This window comes from Parus major, chromosome 7 (genome assembly GCF_001522545.3).
Source record: "Parus major isolate Abel chromosome 7, Parus_major1.1, whole genome shotgun sequence".
Classification (NCBI taxonomy): Eukaryota; Metazoa; Chordata; class Aves; order Passeriformes; family Paridae; genus Parus; species Parus major.
Genome location: NC_031776.1, coordinates 23,422,514 through 23,445,703, shown reverse-complemented (window position 1 = coordinate 23,445,703; position 23,190 = coordinate 23,422,514). Strand labels below are relative to the sequence as shown.

At 44.7% G+C, this 23,190-nt stretch overlaps 1 protein-coding gene across 1 annotated transcript in view; it reads right to left on the bottom strand.

Moving 5' to 3' along the window:
* Positions 1-2,416: 2,416 nt before the first annotated feature.
* MARCHF4 (membrane associated ring-CH-type finger 4) overlaps positions 2,417-23,190 on the bottom strand; it is a 104,458-nt gene continuing 83,684 nt past the window's right edge. Inside the window, exon 6 of the mRNA XM_033516098.1 lies at positions 2,417-10,940. Coding sequence (XP_033371989.1) covers positions 10,579-10,940 — 362 coding nt within the window. The 3' untranslated portion in view covers positions 2,417-10,578. The remainder of the gene's footprint in view (positions 10,941-23,190) is intronic.

Sequence of the window (23,190 nt, the reverse complement as noted above, 5' to 3'; positions counted from 1 at the left end):
GCTTTAAAATTAAAGGCTATTGATTCAATGAGGGAAGTGGGTGGGTTGGGGGCTGTATGGTTGAAATAGTAATTTTTGCAAATTCTGCAGCAAGACAGGCTCAGTTGAACATGCAGAGCTGATCCATTTACTGCTCTCCTGTGCTCTTGCTTAAGGATTGCAAAAGCAGAAAAGTACTGAGGAGCTGGGAGAACAAAATGCCCAAGGGCACAGCCCTGATCTTATGATCTTGCCCATTCAAGCCTGAGGCAAAATCCTGCTGATTTCAGTCAGATTTATGTCAGCCCCTTAGGTGATCTCATTCAAAATTAATAAACTTGTTGTCTGATTAGACTTATATTACACTGGGAATTTTACCACTGCGATTGCAGACAGTTGTTTGCCATCTTCTTTAGAGATGGGCATTCTCTGGCCATTGAGTGGACAGCTGTTATATTGCCTCTAGAAGGGGCCAGTAACTTCTGGATGGGAGGCACTGACTTTCTGCTTGAAATTCTCAGACCAGATTATTTTCTCTTTAAGGTTCAGGTAAATACATTCCCATTCAGATGATACCTACATTTCTTAGGTTTTGAAATTTCCTCCCATTTCTAAACCAAAATATTTCCATGTTTCCAGGGGTTAAAACATGTTCCTACCACCACCTTGCCTCTAAAGCTTTTTACTCTCAAGACTGTGATCTTTGCAATTCTGCTGTGAATTTTGCAGCTTGAGCTCAGATCCCAATGTTTTGGCAACACTCCTTTCTGTGTGTGCGAGAATCCAGGTTGCAAAATCACTCAAACCTAGTTTTACAGTCTACCTTACATCTCTATAGAGCAACCCAGTGTTTCAGTATCCCTGTTCTCTTGAAATCCACTGAGGTGGTAAAGACCGCAGTGTGCTACAGCTGCTACAGTTCATCAGAGCCGTGGTTGGCTGGTGTAGGAAATTACTTTTGGTCTGAGCAGGTGCAGGGCACATGATGGCTTTTAGCAATGGAGCTGTGTGCACTGAATAAAACTAGCCCTTGGAGGCCACCTTGAATTAGTAATAATACATTCTATTAAGAATAATTGGGTTAGAGGTAAGCTGTGTGCAGTAATTTTTGTTTGTCTAGTCTGGGTGATGCAGGTTTTTCTTAATCAGGGGATATGATCAAGCAAGAAGTTATTTTGTCAGGCTGCAGTCTGTGACAGAACCAGCTTTAATACTGTCTCACAGAAAGGCTGGTGGGAGAGGGCTCCTTGAAGTCCAGTTTGTCCATGCTTCATGGCTTCTTCCTCATTTCCCATAGGATCATTTAGGACCTCAAGCCATCAGTGTTATCACTGCAGTAATTAATAGTTGCCACCAGTCTCTTCATGTATCTTCCTTCTCTCCACCAGTCTTAGCCCTGCTCCCACTGTTACAGTCCTTCCTCTTTTTTGTCCCTCATTTCTGATTAGCACAGCTGTTTCTTCACAGGCACCAGCTTGTCCTGCTTATTTCCTTTTCTCTATTTGTTCCTTTCTCCCTCTCTGTCTCTCTGCATTTCAATAGACTTACTGGAACAGACCTATATTTTAAACAATGGAAATAAAAGTGAGAGAAGAAAAGGACTCATCTGCTTCCAGGGACTGTATGAGGAACAGACTGCCTACCTCTACAGAGCAGTATCCTCACATGTGCAAGCATGGGAAAGTTCAGTGATCTTTTGGCATGAGTAAAGTTTTCAGAACTTGTTGTGACCATCTTCTGGTGAAACACTGCCCCTGCTTTCCTCCTGAGATTGGAGGGCTGTGTGGCTGATGGCACCGGGCACTTGACAAGTGATGCTCTAGGCATTCAGTAGGCACCTCAGAAACAAAGTGCAGCCTCAGAAGATGTCCTGGGGCACAGTTTGGCTGCCCATGTGTACTCAGGAGGGGAGCTGTGGATCTAGCCCAGCTCTTTACCACCTCCTTCCAACCGTGTCATTGCTGATTGTTTCCACTGTCCTCCCTCTCCCTGTGCATACTTGATCTGAACATTCCCTGTGTCTTGGTGTTTCCACAGATACCCTGGACTAGAAATATGGAAGCCCTGGCGTAGAGCTTGACTCCGGCACTGCTTGGACAGGAGATGTTCTCTGTTGAGGGTAGTTCTGTACAGTCCCTGGGAAGGACACAGCACATCAGTGTGGATACTCTGAAAATAGATGCATGTACTTACCATGGTTGCCTCAAGCTTCTCTCTTGAACATAGGGAAGACACTACACAGGAATGTTATAGTGATGTTTGGTAAACAATTTTTGCTGTTTAATGCCATAAACAAATAATAAGTCAAAGTGCTAACACATTATGCTATGCATGCTGAGCCCTGGCCCTTTGTTCAAACATCCTTATGTGAAGTCTTGGCCTTTGATGTGTAAAGAGAAGATAAATGCTTATTGTGTAAGGCCCTGTGTGGACTGTGACCAGAAAGAAAGAGTTTTTATTATAGCAAACAAATGAGAAAGGACATGAATTTTACAATGTGTTAGAAGTGAAGAGAGGAAAGGAAAAGATTACCAAGAGTCATTAATTTTCTTTTTTTATTATGTATATTTTCATTAGAAAACAATCTTGAACACCCAGGAATAGTTTTCTAATAAACATAAGCTCATGAAGAGCACTTGGAAGTTTCCATTCTGGGTTCAGGAGAATGACGGGACAGTAACACAGTCGACATGGTCATTCCTCTTAGTCAGCCCCTCCCTTGTGGCTGATTTTTCCTTACATTGCAGCCTTCCCTTCCCCGTGCTTCCTGCCTGGACAAAACCACCCCCTCCCTCCCAACCCCACAGACATCTCTGTAGTAGTCTCAAAGAGAGTATTTCTGCATGGACACACCATTGACTCATCTTAAACCTCAGTGAACATAGGGATTTCCTGGAGGCCTGAATGAGGATCCCAGCAACGGACCTGGGGTATCCATGCAGAGACACTGCTTCCTCTCCTGGGCAGACCTTGTAGTAGTGAAGGAGGCCTTGGGAGTGATTTCAAAAGGGATTCACATGTAGAGATGCAAAATTTACCCCCTGGGGATGAAGATCCAGGGAAGTGTTCTTGCCATCCCTGCTAGCTACCTCCATTCTTGCACTCAGCCTCTCAGGGGCAAAAGTCCTGAAGGGATTGATGCATAGCTACGGGCTGGTTGTGCTTCTGGAATGAGGAAGGTTTCCTCCCCAGGCCTGGCCTGCATTGCCTACAAAAGGGTTTGTTTATAATGGACAGCTGATGTAAATGAGCTAAAAACACTAGGGAACAAGGCAATTTTGATTTGCTACCATATAAAGCTGACAAAGATTCTTGTTCTCCTGTCATCAGAACAAGCCTCACCCAGGTTTACCACCATCTAAAATACAAGTGTTTTGTCCTTGCTGTGTTTTTGGCTCAGGTACATCATCCACTGTAGTTACCCTGAGGCTAAGAAACAAAAGGTTCCCCATGCCATTATCCCACAGCGAAGGAGATGCTTGAAAGCGGTTGTTCTTCTGGATCAAGAAGCGAAACTCCATGAAGTAAGGTTCTGCTGGCCACATCAGTCTAGAGGGATAGGAGGAAGGTTTGTGTGCCTGTTAGCAAGGAGTAGAAGGGCTGTCCAGACTCCCATCTCAGAGAAATGTTCTTCCATTTGGTAGCAATGAATCACCCCTTTCAAAAGGATTATGGAAGATTATGGAGTACTGAGTGAAAGGGGAGGGGGAATATAATCTCATAAGAACATAGGTACTGAGATCAGCTGTCAGAGAACATGAATTTTTGTCTCTCTAGCTAGAAAATAAGATCATGTGGGTTAGTTAGAAGTCTGTTCATCCTTACAGGAAGAAGAACCTCTATAAAGTGTAGTAGAAAAACTCCCAGAGAAGTGTGGCAGGCTGGATTTTAAAGGAAAGCTCTCCTGTGATGAAGACCAAAGACCAGAGTAGCTCTCACCAGCTTGAGCTGTGAAAGAATGAGACAAGTCACTTGCAGGAGCATGATGGGCACGTGCAATTTCTGTGATTATTAATATCATAACCTGTATCAGCTGATCAAAGCTGCCCAACAGTGACTTGCTAACAACAGGTGGTGATCCTGCCACAGAAGAGTGCAGCTGGATGCAAACAGCCTGTTGCCAGCTATCCCATCCAGATGGAAGCTCTGGTCCTCTGGAGAAGTCTACACTCTAGGAATTCTCCTTGAGCAGACTTGGTCACTGAGACTTTCTTTGAGTGATCAGGGAACTGAATGTGATGCCCTAATTCTGTTTGGCAAAGCACATCTTGATGCATAACATAACATATAAAGGAGCATCTTCTCTACTGCTACTTACTTCTTTAAGATTTGGATAGCAGAACCCTCCTTTTTAATTTTCTCTTTTTTTTTTTTTTCCTTTTTGAAATAAGAAATATGGGAAAAATACTGACAATGTGGCTTGGGAAAGAATTTCTGTCTGAGTTCGTGTCCCATTTAGAAATCCATCTCTTTTCAAGCAGTTGTGATGGCAGCTATTTGTGCTTTTGCATCGTTGTGCTTGTTTGAGTATGGCTCAGATAAGTATGAGGTGTCTTCAGTCTGTTTCCTGCTGCTGGAGCTGAGAGTCTGTTTTCCACATATTTCTGTCTTAATTAAGTGCTATACAATAATGAGCATGAACCAAAGACAGGCCAAGAGAACCATAAAAGTATTTCCCTCTTCTGTCTTCTATTTGCCTGAAGTCGAACCCTGTGTTGCATTTTCCACACAGCAACTCCCTAGCTCCTGTCAAGGCTTATTCAAAAATCAAATATTATTTTAGGTTTATTTAGGGTTTTTTCTCTCTTCTTTTTGTTTTCATGATAACATAAGTATATATGTATGTATTTACACACATATATATATATAGTCTTGCAATTCCAGTTCTGAAAGAGAAAACTTCATTCTTTCATCAAAGGAGAAATTCACCCACTGACCTGGAGGTAATTTGAATAATGAACTAAGGTAGTTTTTGATGTTTTTGTAAACAGCACAGACCTGTCAGATTCTGCTCTTCTTTTATCCGACATGATAGATGTGAGATCAAAGACTGCCTGCAGTAACTGCTGCATGTCAGACTTGCATTATTGAGGGAAATATTCCTAGAGCCACTGGTCCATTGCTGCCAAATGGAAGAAACCAATTGGTGTTTTCACCATATTTCCTTCAGCATGCAAGAAGTGGTGAAGGTCAATGCAATAGGCTCCTACACTTGCTTGTCCTCTCAGGATTTGAATGTCATTGTTTATCAATGGAATGAATTTGCCTGTCTGGGAACATGAAGGATGCAGGAGACTTAAAAAATAGTCTGGGAGGAATTCTGTGTCTGCTCATGAGATCTTCAGGGCCAGTCTAGAGATGGCAAAGGGAATGAGACGTCTGTTGCCTCAGGAATGAGAAGGAGCAATCACAGGGGAAGTGACAGTGGAGGGGAGATCAGGATACTCAGACAGTAGTCACTAAGGCAGTTGCACTGCTGGCTGTTTTCCTCTGAGTGCTTGACCAACATAAAAGAGTAAGAGGAAGGAGCAGCTCTTCTGACCATGCATTCTCACAAGGAGATGGGCAGGAATCCTGGTGGATATACCACAGGTTACAAGTGCTACTGGTGCGAATCATCCTACACTGAAGAGCATTAGTGTTTTGCTTAGTCAAAAGCATCTTTCTCTTGAGGAAAATGAAGAGAGGATGCTTGAATGACTGACCACTACATGTGGAGAAAGGATGGTCTTCAGAACCAGAAAGTCTTCAGAATGGTCCTCCAGCTACAGCCATTGGCTCTAGTGTTTTACTGCTGCCAGATCAAGGGCTTTGAGAAGGGCCAGGGATCTGGTAAGCATAAGTAGTATTTTCCTGTCCCCCTGAGTGAAAACAGGACAGCTGACACTTCTCTTGACTCAAATATAAACTGCTGACTTCCTCTTTCCATGTGTTGTCCATCCCATCATAGCAAGGTCAAACAAGAACCTCTTCACCACCTTCCTTGGGAAACCACAACAGGGAACACACCAGATTTGTCTGAAAACCAGCCAATAATTTCCTACATTTTGAACTGGAAATCAAGTCTTAGCTGGGTATATGGGTTTTGCCAGCATTAGTGGTTTGTTTGTAGCAACCAATTAACAGCAGACACAGACTGGCAAAGTAAATATATATCAAAGACTGATGGTTACAGAGTTCGACTTACTGATACAGGCTCTGAAGGGTCCCTGTGTTCTTTGGTGACCCTTGGGTTAGTGCATGTGCTTGACCCCTTGCAGGCACAGAGGAAGAGGGTTTGAACTTGGCAGTAGTGTTTACCAAGAGACAGTATGGCAAGAATGGAAGAGCTGTGGAAGCTGGAGGCCAGCACTGATGTTTCAGTAGGCAATAACAGCATTGGCAACTGACACAGAGCAAAACACCTCTGAAGAGCATAACCAGAAAAGCATTTGATAGAAAAGACCTGTCAAAGCTGGCAAAATCAGGGGACTGGCAGAAATCACAAGATTGAGCAGGACCATACACACACAGTTTCTGATGATGGCTGAACACAGTCCTTCACACTGACCACTCCTCCAAACAATGCTGGAGGACCACAAAGCCCAAGAACTGAGGGGTCTCCACAGTGATAGGACCCAGAATTTTCTCCATTGGGAGAAACAGCTGCCAAATTTCTGCAAGCTTTGTTTGTCAGTGGAAGGTGATCTGACAGCTTTGTAATAAAGTACAGGGAACGTCTCTTCAGGGACCCAGCACACAAGACTAGAAGAAAGACATGGGGAAGAAGAGATGCCTCTGTAGCATAGCTCTGTCCCACCTTGTCTATCTGCTAGAATCACCCAATACACAACTTATTTTTCATGTCTCAGGAACGTACTGTCTCCATTTGCACCTTTGAAAGTCCTGCATAGTAGTACAAAGGGGACAGCACAAGGAAATTGTGGGAGATGAGAGAACTGTGCTAAAGAGGGAAGAGATCCTCATCAGTATTTCTGCCATCAAAACTTTGAGGAGGAAAGAAAAAGGGAATTCAAAACCCCAACCCCCACACTAAATTTGCACTTGTTCTCTCAGGCTGGCAGCCTAGAAGTTCATAAACTCAGAAGTACCTTGTCCTGGAGTAAACTGTTCTGAAAACAGTTTCCAATGGCTTCCCCCGAGTTTGCTTTGCTGGTGGCAGCCCTTCGGCTCCATGCTGGCACATGTATGAAGCTCTTTGAACAAGTTTTGACCTTCCTTTAGCCCCTCTGCCCATCAAGCCAGCTAATGACATGCTTCGTATTGCACAGAACACATACAATTGACAAGTTCATAGTGTTGTTTAAATATTAAACAGTCTAGACAGGCTTTTGAGTCTTATGCCGCTGTGAAAAGGCTCAGACCATGCCCATCTCTGAAACTGGGCTGCGGGATCATTTGCACAGTAAGACAGACAATAAGACTTGTATACATTGCCATGCAACAGAATAGACCCCAAACCGCCAGCCCTAAGTGGAAAGTTTATTTCTAAGCACAATATATGGAAAAAACAAACCAACAAACCCCACAGATATAGAAAACGTTGTAGCAAATCCCTGGTCAAGTAGGACTTCATGTCTGTCGCTACCCTGCACCTCACAGCCGCTTAAAATGTCATGCAATGGAGGAGAGGGCACTCGGACGACAGCCTCCGCTTCAGATCAAGGAGGGTCTCCAAGCAGGAGAAGGCCAATGGGACTCCCGCTGTGATTCAGACTGTAACCAGCAAAAGGGCAGCGCTGCTCACCCCCACCACACACCTCGTGACTACCGGTGGTAGACTTAGCACTTCAACAGGCTTTACCAACGTGGATTCTCACAACACCCCTGTGAGGTAGGTACGTATTGTTATTCCCCCTTTGCGTGGAGGGGGGACTGAGCCAAACAGCCCAAGGCTACAGAGTCAGTGGCAGAGCTGGAGTGAGAGTATGCAGAGTCCTGTGTGCTCAGAGTACACCACTCTTTCACAGCAAGTTGTGCTTCTGACCTCATACATTTTTATCTGTTAGCCAAATTAAAGGAATTTGACTTCTCCATATTAAATGAGTGGAGGGCAGGGAGGGAAACGACATCATGGGTGACAACTGTCCCTTCGTCTGTGTATGGTTCCCCCTTCCCAAAACCACTATAATTACCCATCTCTTGGAATGAGGACAACTTCCAGAACAGGCATAGGGGTGAGAGGCTGCTGTGTTTGCTTGCTTTGGCCAGGTTTCTGTCTACTGAAGCAGTTATTCCAGACATCATTCATTTCAACACCTTCCTTCTGGGGGATAGCTACTTTCAGAAATGATTGGAACTGCCCCTTCCCTCTCCCTCTGCCCACCACCATCTCTTTTCTCCCTTCTGCCAAAAGCACTCTTTGGTAGATAGTAAGTCTGGTCAGACAAAGGTACAGTGGCCTCAGAAACCATGCTGTTTCACACTGGTCCTCAGTAAGCTGGCTTTCTCAGACAGTGTTCCACCTCCCACATTCTCTACCAGAGAAGTAAGTACCTGTTCTGTTGCATTCTGATATTTAAAGGGACACTGTCAAGTAATCAAGGTGAAAAATACGATCTTGCCTTAAGCTGCTGACCTCCATCTTCAGTGTTGCAGAATGGCTGCTGTGCTCAAACACAGAGGCTGAAGTTTGACACCTTCTCCAGTCCAGAAACACCAGACCTGTGACAGCCTGGCTGCCAAAGGAGCTGGTAGCCCACGTTTGCCTTGTCTCCACAGAAGGTGTGAGAGGTGCTGGTATGATGATGGAGGGCAGCTGCATTCAGCCATCATGCAACGTTGCTTGGCAGTGCTGCTAAATGGATGCAGTTTAGCTGAAGACATCATCTTGATTTTGGAGGGAGCCGGGTTCAGGCTTGATCACTATAGGGTCATTGTTTTGTGACAGCTGAGCTTTTGCTCCTCAATTAGCTAATCTCCGTATTTCTAGGGTTCCTGCTCTTATGCTTCCTCTGTGACAGCTGCAAAATAACTCAACCCCGCAGAGTTGGGACATACCCTCCATAGAATGAGGACAGTCAGCAGGAAATCAGAAATACAGATTTCCTCCTGTTGCAGAAGAAAGGTGGGGAGGAGAAGGACAGGGATGGTGAAAGGAATGGGGTGAGTGGAGAGAACCATACATGCCCAAATGGAAAAGGACAAAAACGGTAGGGAAAGAAATTTTATTTTCAAGCTTGTAAGAGAATATTACAAACAATGGCGAGTAAAAAAAGCCCAAACCCTAAAAACTATTTAAAAAGTACTTGACAGTGTCCCTTTAATATCCACAAATGATTCAGCCATTGTGCATTGAAAGAGAATGTTCCTGAAGAGCAACCGATACCTTCGAGGATATATCCCAGAGAAGGAGACTTATTAGAAGTGCTGCACAGTCAGTCAGCAACTGTGCTCCCTCTTCAGACTAACTCTCTTTTGGATGATTGAATGGAATAGACTCTGTAATAAACTAACAGACTGGATGTGAAAGGATCAGCCTACAAGACTGAGTGAGACTGTTGCAAATTGAGCAGCAGAGATACAGACACCAAAAAAAAAAAAAGTACATCTCTAATACATGAGTGTCTGAATCAGCAAGGGAGCAGAAACCCACCAAAGATGGGTCAGCTTCTTGTGATTAGAGTAAAATGGAATGAAATTAACCTGGAATGTCTGCATGGAAAATGATGTGTGTGGGTGGCAAGGTCTGGATGTTGGATTTGGGGTTATGAAGGCATGAATCACACCAGTACTTGTGCTTGAAACACCTGCAGAACGTTTGTACAAAATTTGCCAAAAATGCCTCTACGTCAAATAAAGGTCATGGAGCACCCTCCCCCCTCCCAGTCCTACCCTCACAAGCCCCTTGTCAGGAACATTATGAAAAAAACAGGCTTCTTGGTGAAATTTGGGTATGCCTGGATTTTGTTAAGATTTTCTTAGTGAGATGATTCAATCTCTCTTCTGTAAGTCAATACTTGAAAAATCCCCAGCTGTTTCACTTCCGGTACCCCACGGTAAATCAAACAAGGCTCCAGTGACTCATAAAACAAAACAACTCATAGCCCTGGTTAATTGGAGTCTGGAAAATAAAAACACTCCAAATATTTCGTTCCCTTCCATGTTTCTATAAATCTCACACTACGTGTGTGTTTGTGTGCGCGTGCGTGTGTGTACGGGGGCTGTGCACAGAGCGTTACCTATTCCAGGTAACAGAATTTGTAAGACATGCTAAACCGTCTGTTCCTCTGCTTCCCCAGAACTCTGCCTACTCAGTTTGTAGTCTGTATTGCACTTGTTTTGTTGGTTTTTTTTGTGATTTGTGTTGTTATTTTTTTTCTTTTTTTTTTTCTTTTTTTTTTTTTTTAAACAGGCTGGAAAACATTAACCTCTTTAGCATGAGTGTGCAGCTCTCCCTCCACCTGCTTTTTTCCTTAGCTGGCCAGGTGCCGCCTCTTATATCTTGTGCAGTTACTGAAAAAAGAAAAGGAGAGAAGGAAAAAAAAAAAAAGAAAAAAAAAAAAAAGGAAAGAGAAAGAAAAAGGCACACCATGCTCCTCTGCTTTATGAGTTCTTTGTCTCCTCCGCTTCGTGTTAAGGCCTCCTGAATTCCTCGGCTCAGACCGTCGTGACCCTCATGACGAGCTCTCTGTTACTACTAGACTGACTCCTCTGTTCGTGAGGCCTCAGGTGGCTGAGTATATGCAGGATGGTATAAGCACAGTGGTGGTCAGAGAGGGTGCCTGTGGCATGGCCGGCAGCCCGTGCCCCGCTGTCGGCTGGAGCGGAGTTAGTGGCTGTACCACCAGTGGAGGATGAGTGGGTGGTTTGGGAGGAGGGGCGCTGATTTGTCCTGGTCCCTGTTTTTTGCTCCTCCATGTCCTTTGTTTTGTCATAGTTCAGCACTTTCCACTGCTGATTGACCGCCTGCCACCGTTTAAAAATCCGGTAAACCGAGGGCCCTTCGTGTATTATTAGACCTGGAGGGAAGGGGGAAAGAAATAAACATAAAACACAAACAAAACTTTAGAAATAACCATAAACCTTCCCCAGCATCTTCCCCCAGTTAGCTGGTTAAGATCAGCTCTCCAGCCGGTGCCTTCTGAATGATAAATCCCGTATTTTAATTACTGACAGGCAGAGCACTGGTGCTCCTCCTCTGCTGGATCCCTTTTCCCCCTGAATTAAAGGGATTACAGTTTTATCTCAGCCATCGATAAACAGATCGTAAATGGAGCACACTGAGTTCTGCTCTTACAGCGAGAGTATCTGTTTACCAACAAATGCCCAAGGTTTATCTCTCACTGGGCTAATTTTGCATGCTGCATAGGCATGATTCACCAAGGCCAGGCGTGTGTTTGGAGGGGGTGTAACTGCAGCTGACGTGTCAGTGACGGCTGCTGCACCAGTGCCGTGTGTGTGCACAGCCCGTGTGCACACCCCACACAGCAGCAGAGCAGACACACATGTGGAAGCCAGAGGCAGCAACTGAGCTGAAAAAGAGGTCTGTCTATACCCAAAAGTGGTTTGTTATACAAGGCAAAGTTTTGCTCATCTGCAGAGCAGGTACCTCATTGAATGTCATTGAATGTCCTCCTTTCAAGGGGGAGCCCAGCACACTTGACAGAAAGGGCAGAGGAGCTCCCAGTGTGTGCAGGGTGTGCAGGCAGTGCCTGTGTCCTGCTGCCCTCCCACACACACACAGGACTGACGTCTGGGGATGGCTCTGGGCTGTAGGACACCACACTGTTAATGGTCTCTGTGCTCATAAGGAGCAGCTCAGGTCCCTCAGTAAGCCAGCAGTTATCTCCCAGCTGTCTCCACCATCCTCCCCACCCTTGCATGAGGACTAAGGAGTTAAATAATTTTAGTTGCTTGGATGATGACCTTGAGTACTTGAATATTAAGCTCTGCTATGATTATTGAAGTTGCCAGACTCAACTTAGTTGCCTGTGGAAGCACTAGGTCTAGCAGTGGCTGAAACACAGGTCTTCTTCTCCACTCAGGCTGGAAGAAACTGCAATCTCTCCTGCAGACTGGCTTAGCTGGCACACTAATGTATCTCACAAGCTTTGGTAGAGAGTGGGATTTGTGTGGAATGAGGGGAGTCTGAGTGCCCCTGCTTTGCAGCCATCTGTCTCTTAGGAAAGTGCCTTTGTGTCCCATGTAACTGAAGCCAGACCAGCAGGCAGGACTGGGTGAGTTAGCACATGGATGGCTTCACCATTCTGGGTCAGGATCAAGACTACCAAAAACCTTTATAAGAAGAGTACCTCCCCTGCCTTCCTTCTTGCTTACCTTGCAAGCATAAAAATACAGTAACAAGACCCACAAGAATCAATCCCATACCTGAACAAAGGGGCTGACTTGACCAACAATGCATAGAGAGAGATGATGGACACCACAGAATTAAGTGGTTTACAGCTATTCCTGATTAACCAAATGCTACAGCTCTACCCACCACCTACCTTTTCCATCTAGTTTCTGATGGCAGATAATTACTGGAGAAAACCTGTGCCACATCAGACCCCAAAATATCTGAAGGTCACCTTACCCTTAGGGCTCCCCATTACTCACTGATGGGATGCAGCCACTTGGTTTCTTAGTGTCAGCATCTAATGTTAGAGAGTTTAAATCACTGCTTCAGTACAGTCTGAGTTTCCAGCCTCCCTGGTTCTAAGCATAACTAGGAGCCCTGCTGACTTGATCACAGGTTAGTTTCAGGGGGACTCACATTCATTGAAACGGGGTGCTGAGCCTGCTCACTGGCTGTGGAAGTAACTCCATTGGATAGCTTGTATGCAGATCTGACTATTTTGGGACAGGGAATGATGTAGGGCACTACAGTACAAGAGAGCTCTACCCTCTGGTTCCTAAAGGCCACTAAGATTGCACAGCTGTAACCCTGTACTGCTGCTGGCTTTTTATAACCAAACCTCATGATGTCATAACAGAAAAATGTGGGTTTTCCTCCCTGCTTTGAAACGTGGCTGAGAATTCTGACGTGGTCTGATCAAAGCATCAACCATAAAAAAGCAGGACTTAGGCAAAGCCTGCAGATCCAGCCAAGGAGACAGAGCTTTGAAGCTGCCTGAAATGGATCAGCCCATGACAAGGGACATTAGACATACATTTAAATGAGCTGTCTGATAGGTAATGAATGAAATTCCACTCTGATCAATGTTTCTCAGTGTTTCTCAGAGACCACTTTAAGACTGGGATAAAAGAGCCAAAATGAAATGTTTTCTCTTTGGCTGTAGAACATTCTCCATAGAATCAAACCCATTCTACAAAGTATTAAACATCGAGCCAGGATTGTAAATCTATTCTTAATTACCTTATCACAAATATTTAATGCGCAGCCTGATTCAAGAGGGCTGTTTATAAAATTCTTGTTTGTTTGCCTTCTAATTATAAATGTTTATGATCTTATGCAATTAACTGTGTGATGCTGATGGATGGGTTGCTGAGTCAACTAAGCAGCTGTTTTCTTAGATAGTTTTGGTTTCCAAATATTTATAAAAGTACAAAATAACTTGTTTTCATCTATATTTACTGGGCACTAAATTACTTATCGATTTTCCAGTGTCAAGCTCAGGAAGCTGTAAAATTACGAAGGAACCAAGTGGAGTGGTGGGCATGGAAGCGGAAGTAACAGTGATTCATTTACAAGAGGAAGTGCCAAGAGTAAGCAAGAATCTTATCAGTTAACATCAAGCTGCAGGATGCTTAATGCTCTCACTGAAACAAATTTTGTCTGCCTCAGATAAATTAGGATTGGAATTCCTACATTCAGCTCTGTGGATCCCTTAACAAAGACACGCCTCCCTCAAGAATCATTCTTGTTGACAGAGGTGAAATGTTCAATTTAAAGTCCAGAATTCAGTGGGAAGTCCTTCAGGAAGGACTGTATGCAACCTGAGGTGTCCATTTAGAAGCAATTATTCCATAAGCCAAATCCTCTGTGTGAGTGTGTAAGATTGCAGGTCAGCGTGAACTTCTCTCTTTGTTCAGTCCTCAATACAGAAATGTCTCTATCAGAGTTTCAGATGGATTCTAGGAATATCCTGGTCCTTTTCTACTCCTCCCCATTTTTTCTCACCCTCTTCTGCTTCACAAAATCTTTTCTCAGTGGATTCCCTGTGAAAACCATCCTTTTCAGAAGGAAAATTTCTGTGAGTTGTACAAAAAACTTGTTACTCCAGATTGTTGCCTGCTTCATGAAATCCCTAGTTTCTAGTGCTGGTGAAACATGGGAGTGAAACTCCCATGGAATATGGGCACTCATGATGTGCTGCTCTCTTTCCCATTTTCTCATGTAGAGACCTGGCTGGACCAGCATTGGATGAAATTCCTTGATCTGAAAATTGTTGAAAGCTGGACTCACTTGGGATTAGATGAGACAGAGGTGCATTGGGTCAGTGGGCTTGTAAGAAAACTGATCAAGAGAAAGGTCCTCTTCCAAGGACCAGAAGGGCTGCTGGAAGAACACTGGCAGATGTAACAAGGGAGTTGTTTGTACCTCTGAATGGGGAAACGAGGATCAGTTGCTGTACCACTATCCTGTGAGATTAACCCAAGGGATTGTGAGCCTCCAATTTAAAGTAACTTTGGAGCAGCAGTTTCCCAGAAATTACATGATATAAACTCCTGAACATGGTCAGCCTCTGCCACCAAGTGATATTTTCCCCAGAACTTTCTGCCTCAAATTAACCTTCCTCTTATTCCAACACTTGCCATGCATTTTCTTGAAAGAAACAGGTACATTTTTGGAGCAGGAACTGTTTCACCTGTTTGCCAGTAAAGAAAACCACCAAAACAGGGCTTCTGCTGACAGTGGGTGGCACATCACCTCTGTACTGACACTCATATTATCTACAGGAGGAAAAATCACAGTCCATTCCAGCCAGTTACCTTCTCAAAAAGGCCCTGTCCTGTCACCTCTTGTTTCCACCTTCAGCAGGACTTTACCTTTTTGTTTTTCTCTTCAAATGCAATTTCATCTCAGCCAGACAGCTGCCATGCTTTACCCTGTTTCTGTTGCTTTCATTATTGGGTGTCAGGGGAAGATTATGGCAGCTGTGATCAAAGCCTAATGTTTGCCTCCACAGCAGTCGTGACTCAGGCCAAAGTAAACCAAGCTTTCTGGGAGATAACACTTTATTTGCCAGGCTTTCTCTCTGTTGACATCATTGCATACACAAACCCTTCCCTCCCTTTTTGTGAATTCTTTAATCTTTTGTGACAATCTCAAATTTCTGCACTTTTGTTTCCAAAGCTCCACCAGCTCAGCCCTCACTTATCTTTTTGCCTTAATCTTATCCTATTTGCCCCATCCTTAGTTGCCTTTTATCTTGACCTAAGAACAGGAAAGTGGATGATGATAAATCAAGAGAAGAGAACCAGAAGGGTATGTTCCAGGAAATAAGGACATGGAAAGGGGTATGTAGTGTCTGGCACCCCTCACCATTGTGTTCAGGTCAGTTCCAGCTGAATATGAAAAGTCCTCTGAACAGTCTGGCATACTTAGATGCTCCTGTGGCTGATACTCAAGGCTACAGAGCTGTGGTCTTCAGGAAATGGGGAAGAGGGTGAACCAAGGAGCAGGGAGAGGTAGTTCTGTAATAGAAAACAATGTCATAGCATCAATGCCACTCTGTACTTGGGCTGATTTGGAGGACAGTTGTGAACCTCAGAGCTGACCAGGCTGGGAATGAGGTAATGCCCTTCTTCTCCTAAATCCTGTTCATCATCTCCAGAACCTCTTCATTTTATCCCTCTTTTTCTGCAAGTGAACCCCCCAGCAGGGTGCAGGTCCCAGACCAGAGAGGTGCAGAATCAGCACTGTAACACCCCACCTGCCTTTCAATTCCCTGATAAATAAATAAATAAACTGGTATGTCACTGTCTTCAGTACAGTGTCTGGTACAGCTTGCATTTGGGATTCTGATTTCTCATTCCTAAAGGTAATGCTTTGCATTTCTCTTTATTCAATTACATCTTGTTGATTCCTCCAATTTGCCAAGATAATTTCAAATTTCAAATGCTGATCTGATCCTCCAAAGTGCTAGTAGCCTTTCCAAGCTTGGTATCATCTGTGAATTTTATAACAGCACATCCTATTTAATTATCTAAATAATTAATAAAAATATTGAAGAGAGCAGAGCCTGAAGGACTCTCTATTTGAAATGTGTTTCCAGTTTACAGCACACCACTGACTACTACTGAGAAAGCAGTTTCTCCATTGTCTCTACACATGCATTATAGTTATTTAATCTAGAGCATGCTTCTCTGGTAGGAGAATCCAAAGCACCAGGAGCACTGCCCAAGTCACAGCATATTAATCTAACGACTTCCTCCTTAGCCACTAGCACAATTACCCTTCCAAATTATATCTGGTTATACTCCTGTGCTCACCAGTTGGTTAGCTAAAAAATATTCAGTATCTTTCTATGAATCAGTTAAGCTGATTTGCCCTTCATTTCCTTGATCCTCAGTGCCTACCTTCATTATCTGCTAGAGATAATATTTAAAGCTAGGTACTCTGCTTGCATTTCCCTGGCTGCCTGGCACCTCCTGCATCCTCCTCAAGTTCCTGATGATGAAATGCTCATGGGTCAGCCACTGTTCCTGCAGCTTCCTCTGAAGTTCATTAGGGCATGCTGACAAGGACAGAGCTAATTCATTTGAATATTTTTGAGGCTGTTCTTTTCTGATTCTGCCCTGGGCTCCTTTCTCCTCATTAAAATTATTTTGGTTAAGTTTTGAGGACTGAAATAAAGGCAACATTTAATTATTTGGCTCTTTGTTATCAAATACTATTTGAGCTCTTAGACTTGCCTTGTTCTTCTTCATGTATGCTTATGGACCCAGTTCTTTTTGCCTTTTGAATCTCTGGATGGTCATCTTGGGGCTCAACTCTGACAGCTCCCCATGCCTGTGTGATTTCTAGAGACTTTTCACTAGTTGAAGGTTATTCTTTCTGCCTTTTGTGTGATTGCAGCTTCTGATTTTGGGTCCTCAAAGAGATCCTGATGCAGCCTCTGTGCTCTCTTCCCACGCTTCTGAGCTTCCCCCTGCACAGGCACAGTTTGCTGCTGTGCCTTTAGTATCATCCTTTTTGGCAGCTGGGAGCTGTTCACAGCTCTTTTATCCTTCAGATTCTCTTCCCAAGAGACACTCGCTGCTCTGCTCCCCTGGGGCTGCTGCCGCTGCTTTTCTGGAGTCCATTATCCTCACATCTTACTTTTCTTCAGCTCTGGAATGCTTTCATGAAACAGTTGCTTCCCATACAAATTACTGATACATTTAAATTTTCAGGAAGTCTTAGCTTTCTGGGGAAATTGAATAGGAAGTATAGATTCCTTCATAATTGTCATCTCCACTCTCCAAAATATAGGTTTTGTCCCCAGAACAGTCCACCCTGCATACAGGAGTAGTTCATAATGGTTCGCCTGGAACATGTGGTGCTGTCTTTTAGACATTTCTGGAAGCTGCAAGACACTGGTCCAGTGATCAGGATTTCTCTAGTCCACAAGACTTCAACTAAAGGTCTGCTCTGAATAATGCTGGAAATGTACTAGGAGGGTGTGCAAACTTAGCAATTGCCAGCATTGAATAAGATAAAGTATAAATTGAAAATGTATTCATAATGATTAGAGCTTGAATGAATGCTTAACATATGGAAAAATAATTAGCTGATTATAATCAGGAATTTCCTTATCAATCACTCTCAATGCACTTTATTTTTTTTAATGTCTAAAGAACTGATTATATATGAATCTGAACTGTGTTTTGGCTCAGCAGAACTGGGATGTCTGCATGGCTGGACTCCGTGGTGTGCTGTTATCACTGGATGACATGGCCGTCATGGAACCCATGGATCTGGGGAAGACAAAACACTCCTTCTGCTAAGTGCGTTCACTGTAGTGAGGATTCACTATCACATGGCTTTCCCAGCAGTGGGAGAAGATCCATGCTTGGATCTCCTAGGCCACAGGCCCATGACTCCAGCAGAACTGAAAGCCCTTCAGAGGCTGATACCTCCTCCATGGCCAGGGAAGAGCTCCCACTAGTGCACACAGAGAAACTGTTCCCAGTCCTGATGAAGTATTTTATGGAGGTTTGAACTCTTCCTTTGGGTCACTACAGCAAAATCAAGCTGGGCCATAACCTTCAACTGCTGACTAACCAGAAAACCTTGTGTTTATTACAGCTCATGTCTCCTTGTTCAAAGGCAGATGTGCCTCAGAACTTCCTCAGCCCCTGGTGGGGCACGACACCCTCCCTCAAGTGCAGTGAGAACCCTTCTCCTTCCCTACTCCCTCCAGTCCACCTGGCAGAGCCACGGGAGCAGCAGATCCCATCTGGGCAGGTCATTATGCTGCGTCCCAAGCTCTCTGCAGCTGTAAACACCCACCCCCCGAGTCAGCAGGAGCCTTGTTAGGTGGGACATGGATCCAGCATGCTGGCACCTCAAGGAGTCACCACAGCTGCTGCTCCACCAGGTGAGTGATCCTGGGGCAGACTGTGGGAGGCTGGGAGGGGAGAGACAGCTCTTTTACTACTGCTGGGAGTGCCTGGTGTGGCAGCTGGCAGTGTGCCTCCCCCAGGAAGCACTGTGATTTTGCAGGATGTGGCTGAACTACAAGACAAGAAACAATTTCCAGGTTGTGACACTGCAGGATGTCACGAGTTCACAACGTGACACAAGTATGCAGCAGTGATTCCTGTGTGCACAGGATGCCACAGGCTCTTCTTGGAAGTGGGAGCTGTCCACCCCACAGACATGGCATTTGTAGCTGTGGGAGAAGGAAGGCTTTATCCAGCAGGATGAATTGAGTTGACAGGTAGGACTGCCTGTCATGGGGCTTGTCAAGCTCAGGGGAGCTGGGGGCAGGGTGCTGTAGGAGCATTTGGGCAGCTTTTATAACTGCAAAATAATGCATCTTCTCTGCAAAGTGCTGCCTCCATCTCAGGGCAGCTCTGCTCAGCCATGGACTGGGCCCTGTAGGGCCGAGCTTGTAAGACCCAAAATAAGGAAACGCTGGCAAAATTAAGGAGCTGAGATGTCCAATGGAAACGAAATTTCATTTTATTCAGCACTCCCACATGGTTTGCTTGCAATGGGAAAATAACAACAGCTGTCCTGCAGAGATGTGACAGAGGAGCTGGGCTGACCCCTGGAGCTGCACACAGCAACAGGAGATGCCACAGTACTTCCAGCTGTAAACATACAAGTTAACAACCACTACAGCTTCCTCTTCCTGCACTGCCTAGACCAGTACTTTTTTACCCCTTGCCCCAAAACACTAATAAAAACCACCCTAAATCAAAACAAGAAATACCAGTGAAAATAAGTAAAATGAAACCCAAAAAAATCCTTGCTCAGGCAGTAAGTAAAGCATAAACCTAAGTACTCCTATAAACTCAGCTGGCTGTGGACAACTACAGCAAAGTGGATGTTGTTCCCTAAAGGGCTCTTGTACTCCTGTGGTATTTAATTCACAGGGCACAATAAAGCAGAGGATTAAAGGGCAGTCTGTAGTTATGCAGGCAGCAATAAATAAGACTCTTCTTGGAAAAAGCAAGTAAGTAAACAGATATGGGAGCTTCACCCACAGAACAACCCCTTGCTGCTGAAACATGCCTTTCCAGCATCATTCCCCACCCATGTGTCTACCCATAACTGTGCCAGGATGGGAGGGATAGGGCTTGCAGGCAGTACTCATATACCCTCTTCCTCTCCTAAAGTTTCCCCTCCTTGCTTTGTAGCTAGGACTGGATAGATCCTCTTGGAACCTTTTTTTCTCTCTGAATTTAAAATGGATATAACAGCAACACCCCACATCTTGAAAAGTCTTTGTTCAAGAGGTGAAAGACACTCATTGTGTGCATGACAGATACTGCAAGGTCTTTAAAAGAAGGGAGTAAATGATAATTTCAAGCTACGTTGAACAGAGCACTAGTGTTTAGGTGATTTTATGGGTCTTTTATACCTCCAGATTTCCAGATATTCCCCAAAGAAGTCCATGGAGTTGAATATTCATGGAGAGGAGAGAAAAAGCATGTGGCTTCCACTTCATTCTGTTTGCACAATGGAAACCTGCTCCAGACCAGGTCTGGAGGAATTCTGAACCTTCCTATGCCATAGCCAATGTTACCCTTTCCAAAGCACTGCCTGTGTAGTCATGCTGATCCTCAAACATTCCAGGGACACTCTTTTAAAAGGAAAGCTGGATGAGACCACTGTGCTGCACAGGGCTTGGAAATCTGCCTTCACACTTGCTTGGAGTGAGACCTGAAAAAGTCACATTGTTCCCCAGAATGGAAGAACACATGTGTATTTGCAGACAGGTTAAAATGTTTCATTTGGAATTTAATTTTTTTAAAATGTTGTATTCCAAATTCTGACACTGAATTTGAAATACTCAGCATGAGCAGTCATCTCTAAATGTTAAATCAAAATGCTTTGTTCAAGAATGATCAAAACATGACATTTGCTTATTGAAAGTAGAACTAATGCCTCCCTCTCTGCTTTTATTAGAAAATGAAATTCTGTAAGGAAAAATGAGAAGAGTTTCACATTTTTTTCATTTTCTAAGGGATGCAGGTCCTGTCTGAGCCAAATTCCTCCAGACTATTCCAGTACTCTTTCACTAAGAGAAATACAACCCAATTAGGAGAGACACAAAGGTGAGTACAGATCACGTTTGCCATCCCCCTGGGTAATGTAGGACACATGGGCTAAATTAACCTGAGATGCCTCTGATGTGATATGTTGGCATGTGCATTGTGATGGCTTCTACTGCCTCACTAGAGTGAGATGTGGGCATCCTTCCCCTCCAACACACAGGAAGGCATCCCAAGGATGTGAGGTGGAAGGTGTTCAAGGTGCAATTTGGCCAGCCTTTTGTGGGACAAATGTGTTCCTGGGACACACCATGCTGCAGCCTGTCCTGTGCTGCTTTGTTCTCCACAGCCATGACAAAAAAAAAAATCTTCAATTGCAAACCCAGAATTTCTGTGAGATTTCCAAAAGCCTTTCTTTCACCTTGGGTGCTGTGGCCTCTGCTCCCTAATGATGTCCCCACAGGTCTCACCTCACCTTCTACCCTGTAAAGGTCTTCACCTCTCCCACAGTGGCACTATTCAAAATTAACAAAGGTGGTAGAAGCCAAGAGGACAAGGATCTGTTATTTCTGATCTGTTGCTAGCTAGGATCTCTAGGAAGGCAAAACATGGTCCTTACTTCTCTGCAAATACAAGGGTTTTCCATCAGAGCTACAGACTTTTAGGGCTGCATTATCCAGGTAAGTGAATGCTGACAGAGGCTGAGGGGCAGGTAAGGGTTTACCTGCACCTATGGGATCTGCCAATGCTGAGCTCACAAGTATGACAGCAGTGAAAAAGGAGCTGAGTGTGGCTAAACTCAAAGCAAAAGTCTGGAGAAGAGCTGTGAAGAACACAGAAGGGTTCTTGATGTGGCCGTGGCTGAGCAGAGTGAATTGTCCCATCTGGCATAGTATGAATATTGTGGATCCAGCTCTGCCATGGGGCAGAGGGGCTCAGGCTGTGGCTGTTGTTCATGGGTCTTGGTGCAGGAAGAAAAGCACTGCTTCAGGGAGTAATCTGTAGGAAGAATTAAGTTTAGCAACTTAACCCATGGGCCTGTTTGCAATATTCTTCATTACAGCCTTTTGTATCTGGGTTGAAAGATGGCTCTGCTGGTAGGTAGTCTTCATCAGTCTCTAAGAGGTGATCCCAGAGATGATTAATGTGGCTTCATATTAATCTCTTCTTACCTCTGCTTCTGGCTCCCCACTGAGCTGGGGACACACCAAAAGCAGCCTCATCCACTATGCATGGTTTGGGGTGAGTCCCTTGTGGTCTCATCTTTGACCACAGAGTTAATTCCCTTGCTACAGCCACAACAGCCTGCCATGGACCACAGCTTCCACCTCCAGGAGTAATGTGTCTGTGGGATGCAGTCTGTAGTAGGAGGAGTGACAGGACAGAAGGCAGTTGGAAAAACACAGCCTGGCACAGAACTGAAGACTTTTTTCATCCCTTACTAGATAGCACAATTTGTGCAGCTGGCATGGGAGATCCTACCAGCTGCCTACAAGGAAATTTCCTGCCATAGTGTAGAGGTTATGACAGGCCAGATGAGTGCTTCTGCCTCTGCCCACATATGGAAACTTAACCCAGGGACACCAGGCACTCGATTTTGTCTAGGAATTTAGTGACCAGGAAAGCGCCATTCTGATTGTAATGTATCACACTTGAAAGCACAAGATGCAGTTCACAAGGCAAAAGAATTTCTTTTTTTCCCTCAAAAGATGTTAATTATGTTGCCCTCATTAAATGCTAAACACATTGATCCACTGGAGCAGAGAGCACCATATGGTTATTCACGATAAAATACATCTCTGGAGCCCTGTTGCAACAGTGGGACCCTGCTGGAGATGGATGTGGGGAAGGAGTGTGGAGCTGAATGCACACATGTGAAAGCCCAGGTGCTGCTCAGATTGTGCTGCAAGCCAAGTTCATTCCCTGCAAAGAGGGTTCAGAGCCAGGTCCAAAGCTGTGTGTCTTTGCTCAGCAGCGACTTGCTGGCTCTGCAGAGCGGCTGGATCTGCACTGGAGTCCTATGGGCACATGGAGCCCCTGCAGCCCACTGCTGGGACCACACAATGCACACGTGCTGGCTGCCCTCTGCTCTCTTATGGAACAATCAATGCAACAGTGGATAAAAATAGGTCCCTTCTTTCAGGGGCAGAGGGGTGGCTTGTCTCGATTTTGCCAAGCATCCAGTGTTCCTGGATAACAGCCAAGGAGTCGGTGATCAGATTAGCTTTGCAGCACTGCTTCTCCTGATGCTGGCCCAGCTACAGGGCCCACAATGATTGCTCCCCAGGAGGGACCCTGCCCAGCTGCACTGAGAGCCCCATAACCTGCCCTGTGGGGACTGTTCCTGTCTACATAGCCTCTGTACAGCTGACAGATCAATGATCTGCTCAGTGTTTTTTAAAGCGTGCACACTGGGGCTAAAATGGGTGCAGCCATGGTGAAGCAGGGCTCACAGTGAAGAAAAGGTGACTTTGCAGCCTAGCTTTGTCCCAGCTGCCTGCTCTGAAGGTAGGACCTGGATCTGGCTACTCCAATTAGCTCCAGTTTACATGCAAATTAGGTAAGATGTGCATAAAGAGCATGGCAAGCAGTGCATCA